Source organism: Dermochelys coriacea, chromosome 2, assembly GCF_009764565.3.
Source record: "Dermochelys coriacea isolate rDerCor1 chromosome 2, rDerCor1.pri.v4, whole genome shotgun sequence".
Taxonomy (NCBI): domain Eukaryota; kingdom Metazoa; phylum Chordata; order Testudines; family Dermochelyidae; genus Dermochelys; species Dermochelys coriacea.
This window is the reverse complement of record NC_050069.1, coordinates 107,894,928-107,910,181: the sequence shown is the minus strand read 5'-3', so window position 1 is coordinate 107,910,181 and position 15,254 is coordinate 107,894,928. Positions and strand designations below refer to the sequence as shown.

The window sequence follows — 15,254 nt, the reverse complement described above, 5'->3', positions numbered from 1 at the left end:
AGTGGAGAAGCCAAAGAATCCAGCTTTCACCTCCATCTCTGGCTGTGTACACAGTGTTACAAAAACACTCAGCATAGGCAGGCAGGCTGTACAAGAACAGAGGCAGAACCAGTAGGAGAGAGATCAAGCTAATGATGGCAATATACACCAATGAAGACAGCTAGAGGAGAGGAACCACTGGGTTGAGAGGATATCTTCACATGCACAGAGATAAGGTGTGTTCACGTGTGTTCGTGCTAGATGCAGCCACCAAAAGTTGCCGAAGTTCCAGTTTCTGATTTGTGCTGAAGCTTTATTACATGCCAGTGTTTTGAGTGATGCACTTGAGAAAGAAGGATCCACTGCCACATACTTTTTCCATTTGCATAGCAGTTTATGGGCTTTCAGAAAGCTAGAAAAAATCACTTGGAAGAAGTTTTAAACAGGATTTTCTACCTAACCAACCATCATCTTTTTGAAACAAAATAAATGACTTGGCTGTGTAGCGCTAGGCCTTGGCTTTGTATGAAGTGTATTGAAGAACAGTAGCAGCCTTCACCATTTCTGTTTCTCCATTGGCCAGAAACTGTTTTTATAGCAGGACTCCCATGTAGACAGTTAGTAGGAAAGTAGCCCGTGAGTTAGAACTAGCACATTGCACTGATATGAGAAACAAGAACAGGACTCTAATTTCACAAGCTGGGGTGGTGGTCTAATGCTTGAAAGAAATTAAGCATTTGGATGTCAGGGAGGGATGAAATCTTCCATCTAGGAAGCCCCACCTAGATGAAATATGGAACAGCCTGGGCATCATGCTCCAGTACAGAACTGGGAGAACAATCCAGCAATCCAACAAACAGAGATGCTTAGGTGTTATATGGGAGTGAAGTTGTGGCCCTGGATAATGAAGTAAACCTGAGTGAAACTTTAGAACCAGCTTTTGATTGGGGGTAGAGGGGGCAAATATCACTAGGGAAAGCCCATGCTGACATGAATAAAAAGGTACAAATAAATTTTAAACATTTGGTAGCAAGTTAATAAGGCTTCACAAATCTGGGTACTCTGAACAGGAGAGGGAGGGGGATTTTACTTACCTCTACGACATTAGCTGCATGGCTATGCTTTTATTTCCTTGCTGTACCTCAGTTTCCCTCCACTGCAGACTTCCCCAAACTGGTAGCGTAATTTAATTTCACCCTGTGGTCAAATCCAAGTCCATCCCATCTGGGCCAAACAACAGTCCAAAGTCCTACCTCTTTCTTGTCTCCACGCTGGGGCTCTACAGAGACTCTTCCTCTCCTCAGGTGCAGAACTTGCTGCTTCCAGGAAGTTCAGGTACATGTCCCTCCTCAGCTCAGGGCTCCAGCCCTGAGGTACTAAGGCATCTGCTCCAGCCTCAGACATACACTTCACTATTCCCTCAGAGTTACTTCCTACTCTGGTTTGCATACTTCTTAGGCATTAACCCTGGCCCTTGAACACATTACTTCAGCTTATCCTACAGAGCCTCACTAGCAGGCTCTTGATCTAATTTTCCTTCCTAACCTACTCAGCCAAGCCTCACCTAAGCTTTATCCCCAGCCCCCTCACAGACAGCCAACAGGAATTCCAGGGAGCGTCACTAAGACCATCTCCAGCTGAGGGGAAGGGAGCTCTTTTTAGAGTTCTTTCCCCCTTCCCCAACAGGCCTTGCTGTAGCTTGCAATCATCTGATCTGGGAGGAAAATCAGACCCTGAGCTCCTCTTAACGATTCAGCTTGACCTGTGATAGGGAGGTGAATCAAGCTAGGGGTTAAGGCACAAATAGGTGATTTTGCACTACAACTAAACCAAGGGTGCTGACCAGGTTACAATAGGGTTAAAATTTGTTGCCTGACTGGGATTCAGGGTATCCAGGGTAAAGCCAAGGCCCATTAATGGTACCAGTCAGAACCTATCACTTTACAGCTTTGATTTTGTTCCACATGCTGGAACCCCAGACAGTGGTGTTGTAACCAGGTCCTCTGACTAGGTCATAGTCATTTAACATGGGTTTGTCTGGTTTTTTAAATTACTCACTTTTATACAGAGAACAATCTGTTTATTAACCTTGATTATTATTTTTTTAGAAGTGTAGTGAGTGTTGTTTTAGTATCCTGTTGGATCTACCCTTGTACATTTTCTACACACAGATGAAGGTATTAAATTCCAATACTTTTTTATTTCAACAAAGGGAATTGTTTCTGAAAGAGGAATAATGCTTATTTCCACATGTGAAACTGAAAGTGCTCTTATATTGTATAGTATGTAGCTTTGAAGAACTGCAAAAAATCCCCCTAGGCTCTGAAGAGTTGAAAGTCATGCCATGTTTCTTAGGAAATATATTCTTAGAATTTGTGAAAGCCTTTGGCTTGACCTCTGATCTCTATGTCTCAAAGTCATGACAATGTGAATTGATTCTGAAGGACTGCATAGTCAGACTGGAACTCCTCAACTGTTAGTGTCAAAGGTCACTGGAAAGATAACTATTTCTCAATTTGCTGATGTGACCTATGACCTTCTTGTCAATTTTGGTACTCTTCATATATTTCTAGTCTTCAGAGGGGTTACCTCAAATCAGGGTTCAATCTTATGAATCATGACACATGCAAACTATCCCATTGACTTCAGTGTATCAGGGTTCATCTCTTGGTTTAAATTCAGGCAACTTTCAGATGTATTTCATTGAGCTGTTAAAATACTATAGACTCAAGAAGTCAAACTCTTGAGCATTTTCACACTTCCATGTTGCCTCACATACCTCTGGTTTCCCTCACAATGTTGGGTCTACAACAGAATAAGGGGAAAAAACCCCACACATAACGGAATGAAGGCATAGAATTCTCTTTATAAAATAAATAGGGTGTTTCCATTCACAAAAGCATTCTACCATTTTACAATATAATATTTGATTTATATATTTGTTTTGCAAAGTATATTTTATTTAATGCCTGTTTTTAAAAATATCATTACCCATATAAGACTGTGTGCAGGGTAGGTAAAGGATATTGTCATAGCTACTTTATCTCTGGACAGAAGGAAAATAGGAAGGTATCCAGCTATGAAAGGTACTCTTGAACATATTGAGCCATTTCTTTGACACCACTTGAATTGCCACTTGATTTCTCATCTACGGTAACTTGAGGACAAGCATATTATTGAGGGAAACCTTGAGCTTCCTTTGTAGATGCCAAGGCTCCCTCGGGCATCAGAACTAGGGAATGGGGCAGAATTGCGCTGGTCTCTCTGCTGGAGATAATCAATCAATGCTCAGACCATCTGCTTGCAGTGGTGCGGTGGGGAGGGGTTGGCTTTGCTCAGCCTTTTCTTTCTTTCACTTTGGAGATTGGGAAATGTAAACACCTTTAAGTAAAATTCCAAATAGGGAGCTTGAAACGGAGTTAGGATTTCAGGGTTTTTTTCCCCATGCAAACAGTAAAGTAACATTATAACCACAATATCTACGTATTACATGAAAGACACAAGAAAGAAATAATACAACAAACGTTGAATGGTGTCAGCACCCATGTTTAAAGGGCATGTTCTGACTTAAATATACATAATATTGTAGCTAGAATTCAGAGCCTAAATATCTCAGCCTACAACTAGGAAGCCCCACTACCACCAGTTCTAAATGTATTGAATCACTTTGAAAATTTTCTGGAGTCACGTTAAACAAATGTGTGGGCCATCTCCTCAGCTGGTGTAAACTGGTAGAGTTCTATTGAAGTCAGTGGAAGCTCCCCTGATTTACGCCAGGCCTGGGACTGCCCTGAGCAGCCAGAATAACTGTCCCTTAAAAAAATTTAAATTGTGGAGGAAAAAAATATATAGGGGTGGAGCCTCTCTCTTTAGAAGAGAGGAAAGCTCACATTAAACCCCTGTGATTATTTTACACTTACTGAAGTAATTTAAACAACTGATCCAAGCATACTCCACATCCCTGCAAGCATACATCAAAGAACAAGTGATGAAATTAAGGCCTGGGGCCCATTAAGCCACCTTCTTAACCTTTTGCACTGACTTCCATGGGGCTAGCTAGTGTGCCTAGTCAAGCATGTGAGTAAATTGTTGCAGGATTAAGGCCTAAGAGTAAAAATGATCCTATAAAGAAGGCCACATCATATCACTGATTTGAAACCAGTGGGAGCTCTGCAGTGCTTCATTTGTAATGAAAGAGGTGGCGAGGGCTCAAGCAATTTTTTACATTCGTAACTGATGTAGCAAGCCCAGAGGTGGCCGAGGCTGTGAACTGCCAAGCCCAGAGGCTATGAACTGCCAAGCCCTGGCACAAAATAAGCACTGGAGCTCTGCAGTACAGGATATGCCAGGAGTTGGCTTCAATCAGTTTAAAAGAGCTACGCCCTATAGTTGTAAAGGCTTTAATTATCTCCCAGAATTTTCCAGCCCCATACACATCTCTTTCTGAGCTCCTCATCCATTGACAGCATCTCTGCCAGGTCTAGGCTGTTCTTTTCCTCTGCATTCAGGGCTCAATTCTTCAAGAGTTCTCATCTCAACCCAGCAAAGCACTGAAGGATGTGCTTAAAACTTTAAATATATGTATAATTCCCTTTTCAGTAAGTAAATATAATGAGAAATACCATTAGAGCCAGTACTAAGTATAAGGAGTAGCAGCTGAACCAGAAGCATCTTACTTTCCATTGACAAAGTAACAGAAGCTTCAATCACACATTAGGTGTATACACCTGTACATATTTGACGCATACCCTGATGTGCCCATAAACAATAATCCATAAGCAGGTGAATGGTTTTACTATATACCGGCATGTCTAAAGTGCTTTGTTTGCCTAGAGGCTACATAGAGGGATTTCAATCACCCAAATGATATATCTATGAACAGTGTTCCTATGCAATTGCTCCTCCTGTGATTATTTAACAATTATATTGCAGTAGTGCCCAAAGTCCTCACCCATTGTTCTAGCAGCTGTACAAATACTGGAAGTGACAGCTCCATTCCCAACAGCCTACAATCAGACATGATGGGAAAGAAGATGAGTAATAAAATAGATATTTAGCACAGGCTAGCTGTGTGTGTTGAGTTCTTAGCCAGCCACTAGCAGGATTCCCCAATCCTCCTGTGCACTAGGCTGCTGTTGTGGTTTATGAAATAAGTAACTTTTATAGTAAAATAATTGTAATAACCTTCTTAAGGTACTTGATTTGGTATCTGACTAATTTAAAGGCCAACTTAATGGGTGTTTGAGCCAGACATTAAGATACCCATGGCCAACACTCTTTTTCAGTATTTTGTACAGACTGCCATTTTAGGGGAGTATTTCTTTTCTGCTAACAGACAAGAAATATTTATTTAGCTTTATTTTAGATTGGATTTTTTTAACTTGTCTTCACTTCATACACTGAAATTGGTGAGGCATTTCCATTTCCTTATATGAACTTACTTTATGTAGACCCAATTCATCATAACACATAGGCATGTACTTAACTTTGAGTGCATGCTGTCGTCCCATGGGATTTAAGCACATGATTCAATCCTTTGCTGCATTGGTGGCTTAATCTCCTCCTTTAACTGCCTAGAATGTGTACAGACTGGGAAGGCACAGCTGATTTGAAAATTTCCTGGGCTATCCCTGGTGAACAGATAAAGCTATTTAGCTTTAAACAATTCAATAAAGTATTTGTTGAATGCCAACTGTGCAGAACAAATATAAAGTCCTGTCCTGACCTGTGCATTTATAAGCATAATAATGAGATGCCTCCTTTAGCTAAGATTTTCAAAAGTGATCGGTGATACCTAAATGTTGGTGTCCAAAGGAAATATCTTCAGTAGTGTGGTCAAGGGTAAACAGAGTTTCCCCAATTCTCATTTGGGAATTGTGGAATTTAGTTTAGGCCACTTCTTTATCCCTACACCACTGAATATTTTAAAGGGAAAACTCTTAATAAGGCCACCCACTCAAGGATTCAGTGATATAAGATCTATCACTTTCACTGTGATGTCATAAGAACTACCAGTTATAGACTATGCTTATCCTTTCTCTTCATATTGAAAAGTACCTGGTACAACATTCATGTTCCGAATGATACTATATATCACTACGGAGATGACATACTGAAAATGCCTATATTTTTATTTTCTAAAGAGTCTTATTTGCTATCCTGAAGAAACATATGCTCAGATGTTTCCTAGGTAAGCATCAGAGAGAAATTTGTAAGAATGAATGAAAACTGCCTGCTGTCAGACAATAAATGAAATAATCTTACATTAGAGTTAACTATATACTATCAACGTGAACTTTTTAAAACTAATTTGAAAACAAAATTCAGTTTAACCCTTTAAATAGCATGTCCTGAAATTTTTTAAAAAATGAAAAAATATGAAAGTTTATGTTCTCTCCCATTGATGTTTATAAAAGTCTTTTAAGAAAGGGAGGCACTGACTTACAGGGAAACAATGCCACTGACTATATAGCGTGCTACCAATACACAGAATAAACAAAGTAGAAAAAGAGAAAATTTGTTATCGGGACCTTCATGTACCTACTGTTAGATACAAAGTTTTCACACAAAGATGTTTTTGAAATTGTATCTATCCCTTAAAGTTTTCACATTTGCTATCTATTGTTGATCCTAGGAGTATAGGAAAAAATCACAGGTACTGACGATGGAAAGGACCTATTAGGTCATCTAGACCCTAATCCTGTAACAAGAGGTGCACCTCTGCACCACACGGATCCCACTGACCTCTGCGGGGCTCAACGTAGCTACAACAATCCCATGATCAGTGCCCTAGTTCCCAATTCAGCAAAGCACTTAGGCATGTGCTTAATTCTAACTAGGCACATGAACGACCCAATTCTGACTGAGCAAAGCATGCTATAACAGCCATTTATTTGCTACGGTGTTTTACAGAAAGTAGAGCATATGTACCAGAGAAGATACAGAGGGCTTTTGATAGCTGATAAAACAGGAGCAAATTAACTAAATGCAATCAGTGTAACTACTGGAAGATTAATTGTCAGAGTGCCTAGAGATCTTCTACAGATCTTTTTAACCATTGCTTAAAATGTAAATAAAATACATTTAAGCATGTGCTTAACTTTAAACACATGCTTATGTCCCACTGAAGTCAATGGGACTTAAGCAAAGCACTTAAGGACATGCCCATGTGCTTTGCTGAATAAAGGTGGTGTTAAGCACAGGTAAGGGCTTTGCTGAATTGGGGACCCAGTGCAGAATTGTTCCAACAGGAATATTCCCCATGCTTTGTCCAGCCCAGTTCAATAAACCATACCCAAATCTAAACACTGTAAAAGTTTATCTCTGAGTTCTAGCAATACGTACAGACTTTGTTTCTCTGGTTTTTAATGTCACCTTTTATATTGCTAACACTCTGAGATATATTGAAGGATCAACATACATTACTTTTCCATTGGGGAGAAATATCGAAATATCTGCTAGAGAAAATATAGCAATTTAGGTGGTTTTTCAATTACTGTGAATGCTTTTTTTACATTTTTTAAGTTTGTTTCAGCAGCTTAGAATGAACTTAAAAAAATTAACTGCATGATAACCACAAAAAGTGAGTGTTTAGTAATAATTTGCTAGGCATTAACAAAAAAAAACCTACCTCAAAATCAAAACCAAGAAACCTCTATCACATATCTATAGTTAGCTAAAATATGCTAAGATCCGAGAAATTTCATTTCTATGACTTGCAACATAGTGGCATTATCTGTTGAAGTTTAGAAAAAAAATAAAGACAGTGGAAATCCATGTAATAAAGACAATCAGTGCTCTGGATGATGCTCTTACGTACTAGTGCAAATGAAACCTCAGCGTATCTGGACCCATCTTACTGCGACAGGTGAAGTAACATTTTTAAACTGTAAGGACTATGCTCAGGATTAATACATAGAGCACTTATAGCAGAGTTTTGTGCAAAAAAACTAGTGGGCCAAATCACCAGTAGTGTAACAGAGATGGCTCCATTGACATCGGTGGAGCTAAACTGAGTTATGCCAGCGGAGGATCAGGGCCAGTGTTTTCATTTATAAATTAGTTTCTCACTGGCTGATAAATCAGCCGCAATCCAACTTTCAAAACTAAAACAGAAGTTAAATTTTCTTCCATTAATCTATTAATCTACTACAGAGATTTAAAATTTCTTAATATTTGTTGTAAAAAGTTAGTTAAAATTTAACATTGTGACTGGGTAAACTTTCTAGTTTGAAAAGTGACCATATTAGCTTATGGGCTTATATTTGAATGAAGCTGTCTTACCTTATAGTAAAGCTGGGTGAATAACTGATTTCTTGTTTTGCTGGCAGTTCAAAGAAAAAGGATTCAGTTCAAACCCAAACCAAAACTGATGAAAACTTCAGGTGAATCAAAAGTTGACAGAAATTTGTTTTGTTTCCACTAGGGCTGTCAAGCAATTAAATAATTAATCGCAATTAATCGTGCGATTAAAAAAATTAATCGTGATCAATTGCGCAATTAATCACGCTGTTAAACAATTATAGAATACAATTTATTTAAATATTTTGGATGTTTTCTACATTTCAAATATATTGATTTCAATTACAACACAGAATACAAAGTGTACAGTGCTCACTTTATATTTATTTTTGATTATAAGTATTTGCACTGTAAAAAAATAAAAGAAATAGTATTTTTCAATTCATCTAATACAAGTACTGTAGTGCAATCTCTTTATCACAAAAGTTGAACTTACAAATGTAGAATTATGTACAAAAAAACCTGCATTCAAAAATAAAACAATGTAAAATTTTAGAGCCAGCAAGTCCATTCAGTCCTACTTCCTGTTCAGCCAATTGCTCAGACAAACAAGTTTGTTTACATTTGTAGGAGATAATGCTGCGCATTTCTTGTTTACAATGTCACCTGAAAGTGAGAACCGGAGTTTTTATGGCACTGTTGTAGCTGGCATCGTAAGATATTTACATGCCAGATGCACTAAAGATTCATATGTCCCTTCATGTTTCAACCACCAGTTTAGGAGACATGTGTCCATGCTGATGACGGATTCTGCTCAATAACAATCCAAAACAGTGTGGACAGATGCATGGTTCATTTCATTATCTGAGTCAGATGCCACCAGCAGAAGATTGATTTCTTTTTGGTAGTTCGTGTTCTGTTGTTTCCACATTGGAGTGTTGCTCTTTAAGACTTCTGAAAGCATGCTCCACACCTCATCCCTCTCAGATTTTGGAAGGCACGTCAATTCTTAAACTTGGATTGAGTGTTGTAGCTATCTTTAGAATCTCACATTGGTACCTTCTTTGCGCTTTGTGAAATCTGCGGTGAAAGCATTGTTAAAATGAACAACGTGCTGGGACATCATCCGAGACCGCTATAACATGAAATATATGGCAGAATGCGGGTAAAACAGAGCAGGAGACATATAATTCTCCACCAAGGAGTTCAGTCACAAATTTAATTAATGCATTATTTTTTTAATGAGCATCATCAGCAGGAAGCATGTCCTCTGGAATAGTGGGCAAAGCATGAAGGGGCATACAAATGTTTAGCATATCTGGCATGTAAATACCTTGCAATGCTGGCTACAGAAGTGCCATGCAAATGCCTGTTCTCATTTTCTGGTGACATTAAATAAGAAGAGGGCAGCATTATCTCCTGTAAATGTAAACAAACTTGTTTGTCTTAGCAATTGGCTGAACAAGAAGCAGGACTGAGTGGACTTGTAGGTCTGAAGTTTTACTTTGTTTTGTTTTTGAGTGCAGTATGTACAAAAAAAACCTACATTTATAAGTTGCACTTTCACAATAAAGAGATTGCACTACAGTATTGTATGAGGTGAATTGAAAAATACAATTTCTTTTGTTTATCATTTTTACAGTGCAAATATTTGTAATAAAAATTATATACTTTGATTTCTATTACAACAGAGAATACATATATGAAAATGTAGAAAAACATCCAAAAAATTAATAAATTTCAATTGGTATTCTATTGTTTAACAGTGCGATTAAAACTGTGATTAATTGCAACTAAGTTTTTTGAGTTAATCGTGTGAATTAACTGCGATTAATCAACAGCTCTAGTTTCCAGCAGTCACTTCTGGAAGCAAAGGAAACAAAGGGCTAGGTACACAGAAGAACTAGAGGAGGAAGCAATATGGTTTGTTCTCTTATAACCATCAGCCCAGTGGCTAGGGCACCCTCCTGAGATGTGGGAGACTGATTTCTAATTCCTGCTCCACAACAGGCAGAGGCAGGAATTGAAGACAGGCCTTCCACATCACAGGTAAGTGCTCTACTACAGTGCTACTCAAAGTGGTGGTCCGTTGACCGGTGCTGGTCCGTGAGTCATCAGCTGCCGATCTGCGCGCACATTGGAAAAAAAAATTGCCAGTCCTCCACATCAGATAGCTTGAGAAGCACTGCTCTACTCAACACCACCTCCTCCAGCCATTTTGTGAATGGTCCTAAGTCGGCCACAAAAAAAAATTGGCTGAAACTATTCAGCAGATTCATGCCAGTTGCTTGACTAGTTTGCGGTCAAGTGAAACTGCATTTTTCAGCAAATAAATTATGCATCTGAAAAATGTTGCTCAATTCTACCCTATAGCCCAAATCCTGCAAATGATTCTATGTGCAGACTTCCTGCATCTGTGCAGAGTTCTAATGAAGTCAGTGGGTCTTTCTGCAGCGGCAGGGATCCAAGAACATGGATCAGTGTTGCAGTACTGAAGTCTCTCTCTCCCCCTCTCTATTTATAGTGCTATATTTGTGCTTTTTATTATAGAACCACCACTAATGCTGCCGCTTTACTGGAAAGCCACTGTAAAGTTTGGAACATCTAATTAGGATAGATTCTTGACTCCAGTTTTATGTGGGTGAACTCCACCAAGAGGAGAATCTGGCTCATTACCTCTAAATTATAAGCCTGGGAATTAAGTATACCTCATATTTTTAGCTGTTTATTAATCTAAGAAAAACATACATTTTCCATTAGAAGTCACAAAAATATTCTTTTCTAAACAAAATTGCTGAAAAAACTCTGATGTCTAACATGCTTTTTGGAGTACACTGGAAGACTAACACATGGGTTGATTCTAGTACTATCATCTGATATCGAAGAAGGAATAGCTCACTTATTTATAGTATTTCTAAACAGAAACCCTTACGTTTTCCCCCTAAAATCTCATCAGTAAGCCACATATTGTGAAAATAATTCAATCTTCCTTTTAATAGGATGTTCAGTATCTGTCAATCCATATGGCATTATCATTTCAAGACTCAATAGGTGGTACTCAACTGTATCTTTACATTATAAATTATCAATCACAGATAACAACATGCTTTAAATGTCAAATATTACAATATTCATTTTTGCTAATCTACTTTTTAAAAAGTCTATGCTACAGCAGCATACTCATTGGTTTGGTCATATTTTTCACTTTCTTGTGGGCTGGTGACAGTTACTCTTGGATTTGATGTTTTTTCCAGATGAAAATCAGTCTAGAGAAAAAAGGAACCAAAAATGGATATTTTAAGCTTGACAGATAACAGACTTCATTGCATGTCAACAAATATATAATTAAGTGGGCCACACTAGAATTTCTACTAATATCTACGAGCTAGTCACCAACATAACATTCTTGAGTAGCTTATACAAACATGGGGTCTTCCCATCAGGTAAGGATAAATTGGAAAAAGGTGAAAGTACCAGAACCTTTGCTCAAATTAGAAGATTTTCCTGTTATAGCCCCATCTGAGCAAACATCCCTTCTAAATTGAACCTCCCAAAGATGTAGTCTCACTTTGTGGCATAAACCCTCTCATATTCTCCACACCATTCCCAAAAGCATTCCATCAACATATCAAGCACAGAAAATAATAAATCCTACTTCTGATGAGAATGTTGTTGCATATTTATCTGGTAATCTTTATTTGAAAATGTCCTTGTGTGTCTACCAATGGGTCAGAATAAATCCCAAATTTAGAAGTATGGTAGAGACTATCCTGAGCATCACATAGGTGCTGACTCCATGGGTGCTCCGGGGCTGGAGCACCCACAGGGAAAAATTGGTGGTTGCTCTGCCCCCACTGGCAGCTCCCCGACCCACCTCCCCACTCCAGCTCCCCGACCCACCTCCCCACTCCAGCTCACCTCCACCTCCGCCTCCTTTCCTGAGCATGCTGCCGCGTCCTGCTTTTCCCCCCTCCCTCCCAGCGCTTGTGCCGCGAAACAACTGTTTCGCGTGGCAAGCATTGGAAGGGAGGGGGGATGAGGAAGAATGTGGTGCGCTCGTGGAAGAGGCAGGGCCGGGGTGGGGATTTGGGGAGAGGTCCAACAGGGGCAGGGAGGGGGCGGAGTTGGGGTGGGGATGGGGGCAGGGATGGGGGTGTGGCAGGAAAGTTGGCACCTGTGGAGCATCATGGGAGGTACAGGAACTTTCACTTCTTAACGGTATACAATCAGAGAGCTGGCCCCAGTTGTCCTATCCCTGACACTGGGGAATCCAGTCAGGGAGTACCATGTTAAATTTACAACCCATGCACAACGTAAGCTCAGGAAATCTATCCACTGCTCAGGTTACCAAACACTTGGGGCTTTTCATACGTGACAGAAAACATTTCTGATTCCATTTCCTGCTGTTGAAGACCCTCTCCTATCAGCAAATGGAGCACTACAGCATCAGGCACCTCTCCCTAAATTTGTGGCATGCCCCACCCCTTGTCCTAAGGGACGAGACTAGTGTTTTAAAATCCCATGAAGAGAAATCTCCTGCCTTTAAGATTCTCGTTTATTTTAACATTCCTTTTCTATCTGAAAATATAAAAATTAAATCAGTAAGACTTCCCTGAAATGAGGGCAGCAACACTTATTAAATGCAACCTCTGTGCAGGGCAACTCAGCCAAACAAACAAGGTATTGGTTTCATGAACCAGTAGACATGCTTATGTGCATCCCACTGTCCCCCTGCTATGTCTGACAGAGGAAGTGAAGACTGAAATATACAATCACCCTGCTCTTCTTGAGAGCAAATACAAATACATACTTTGCCAGTTGAAGAAAGAATTCTGACGTTGTAGCCATAAGATGAGAGGGGTTGTAAATGACGGGAAATCACTTTCCTGCCAGCTGAAACTCCACGAGATTCCAGGGGCCTCATCGTGGTTGAGTTGGACTACATTTGCAGTACAGAGAGCTAGCGCTGGAAAGAATGAGACGATATCTTTTTTTTTTAAATAAAAAATTGAAAGAACAAGCGGTTACCTGGCTTTGATTGTCAAAGTCCTCTGGTGCTTTTGTTTCTTCTTCAGGATGAAGATCATTGTGATCATTAAACGACTTCATTTCCTCATCGTTTTCTTCATTAGTTTCACCATTTAAGCGGAAAGGCCCCTCTTCCTCCAGCTGTCCAAGATTCTCTTCTTCCTGCTCTTCTCCATAATTCTCATTTATTTTCTCTTCATTTTCTTCTATCTCATTGTGGAGAACATTTCCATTAACGGCCTCCCCCATTTCCTCTCCCTGATCTCCATTCATTTCTCCCTCATCTCCCTCTTCTTCATTTTCTTCCTCATCTACTGTTTCTGCTGGCCTCTGATGAAAGCAAAAGCAGAGTTGTCATTTGCAAACATCTTTAATCAAAACAACCCAAGCAATGTTAGAATACGGTGGACCTTTAAGTCATAATTGCATCATCATGAAGGACTGCTGTACTATTTTACACCAAGGAAGTTATTTATATAAATGGTCTAAATATATTATCAGCCCAAGAATCATGTGTCTCAGTAGCTTCTCTCTAACTAAGGGGGAAGAAGGGGGAAAGTCCAGTTTATTCACACCATGAGGAAGATGGCAGGAGGTATTGTGGGTGTGGGAAAGTATGAGGGATCAACCACTCCACAATCCCATATTCCCCCTTCTAGAGGGGTGAGGGTTGGGATTTGCATGGTGAGCAGGAACAGTGAGTGGGACAGGCAGAGGGTGGGACGCATACACATCACCCTCTCCTCAGCCTGCAGAGATTACTGCGGAAACAGAGGCACAGGGCCTCTGAACAGATGAAGTCTACCTACTGCAGATGCCCCAGAGAACCTGAAAACAGAGGTGCCATATACCCTGTCCCAGACTGCTAGGTAACCACTATACTGCACAACTTTAAGTGGCGAAAACTTAGTGTTTAATACAAAGCATTCATTTACCTACATTTTCAAGATTTCATAAGAAATCTACTTTCAGTTCACATGCTCCAAATTTGAAAACCAATGGGCCAGACTGTCAGAAGTGCCTAGCACCCAACCACTCACACTGAGAATGGTGGGAGCTACTAAGAGCTAAGCACTGCTAAAAAGTCAATTTAGGTACCTACACAGGAGCTGAGTTCTTCTGAAAAACCTGGCTCCAATTGTTGGAACTGAGAACTTTGGAAAAATCTGATCCCACTGTCTTAAACGTTATTTTGGCATCAACAAAATATTATTTTGTGCATAACAAATAAATTTTTCATTTAAACATACTCTCCCAATTTAGTAAGAGTGGATTGTGACACTCTGCACCACATATTCACCATAGTAATATGATTATGATATAATTATGTAGCATCTTTTACAATATATGTCATGTGAGGTGTCTATGGAAAAGTTATGGCTTGCTGAATATGATTATCCTATTTGTATGAATGTATCATTTTGTATCTGAAGTTATGAATATTGACTATGTATTTGTATTTCAAATGTGTTTGCTCCTGGGTAACACCCAAAAGTTTGTTTGCATTCAGGCTAGCCAGCACATCATGAATGGGCTATTCAAGTTGAATGGTCCATCAACAAAGACAATGGGCCATGGAAAAGGCTTATCCTCACCTGAGGACCTTTCAGACAACCTGTGGATAATGGCTGCCATGAGTCATCGGAGCATGCAAGGCAGGGTGGATTTGATTTAAATCACTAGTCGGGAAGACTCAATTTAATCATGGTTTTCTACATAAAAGTGCATTCTTGTTGGTTGTTATAACCTTAATACATATTCTTCACAACTCAAAGATAGATGTAGGTTTCATTTTTAGAAGGTACACACTATACATTTTTAAACATTGATTTATTTTGAAAACTTTTCAGATTAGTTTTACAGCTATACCAGAAAATGAATGATTGTTTGGTTATTTCATTTACCAAAGGTAACAAGCAGATATTTATGAAGTCATTGGGAAGTGAACTATCTCCAATTCAATAGGTTAATCATTAATATTTGGAGGATGTTCTTGCCAGGCTGTA

The 15,254-nt window shown here is 39.3% G+C and overlaps 1 protein-coding gene across 3 annotated transcripts in view; it reads right to left on the bottom strand.

The window, feature by feature from the left end:
- Positions 1 to 2,837: 2,837 nt before the first annotated feature.
- The window catches only part of DCDC2 (doublecortin domain containing 2), a 140,897-nt gene continuing 128,480 nt past the window's right edge, over positions 2,838 to 15,254 (bottom strand). For 2 of the 3 annotated variants that reach the window (XM_038391289.2, XM_043508309.1), the window contains 3 exons: positions 13,249 to 13,578; positions 11,401 to 11,486; positions 2,838 to 8,306 (listed from right to left, as the gene is read on the bottom strand). In XM_038391289.2, the coding sequence (XP_038247217.2) occupies positions 8,264 to 8,306; positions 11,401 to 11,486; positions 13,249 to 13,578 (459 nt within the window). In that variant the 3' untranslated portion in view covers positions 2,838 to 8,263. Of the gene's footprint in view, positions 8,307 to 11,375; positions 11,487 to 13,248; positions 13,579 to 15,254 lie in introns of those variants that run through there. The other variant, XM_038391290.2, reaches the window with a different exon arrangement.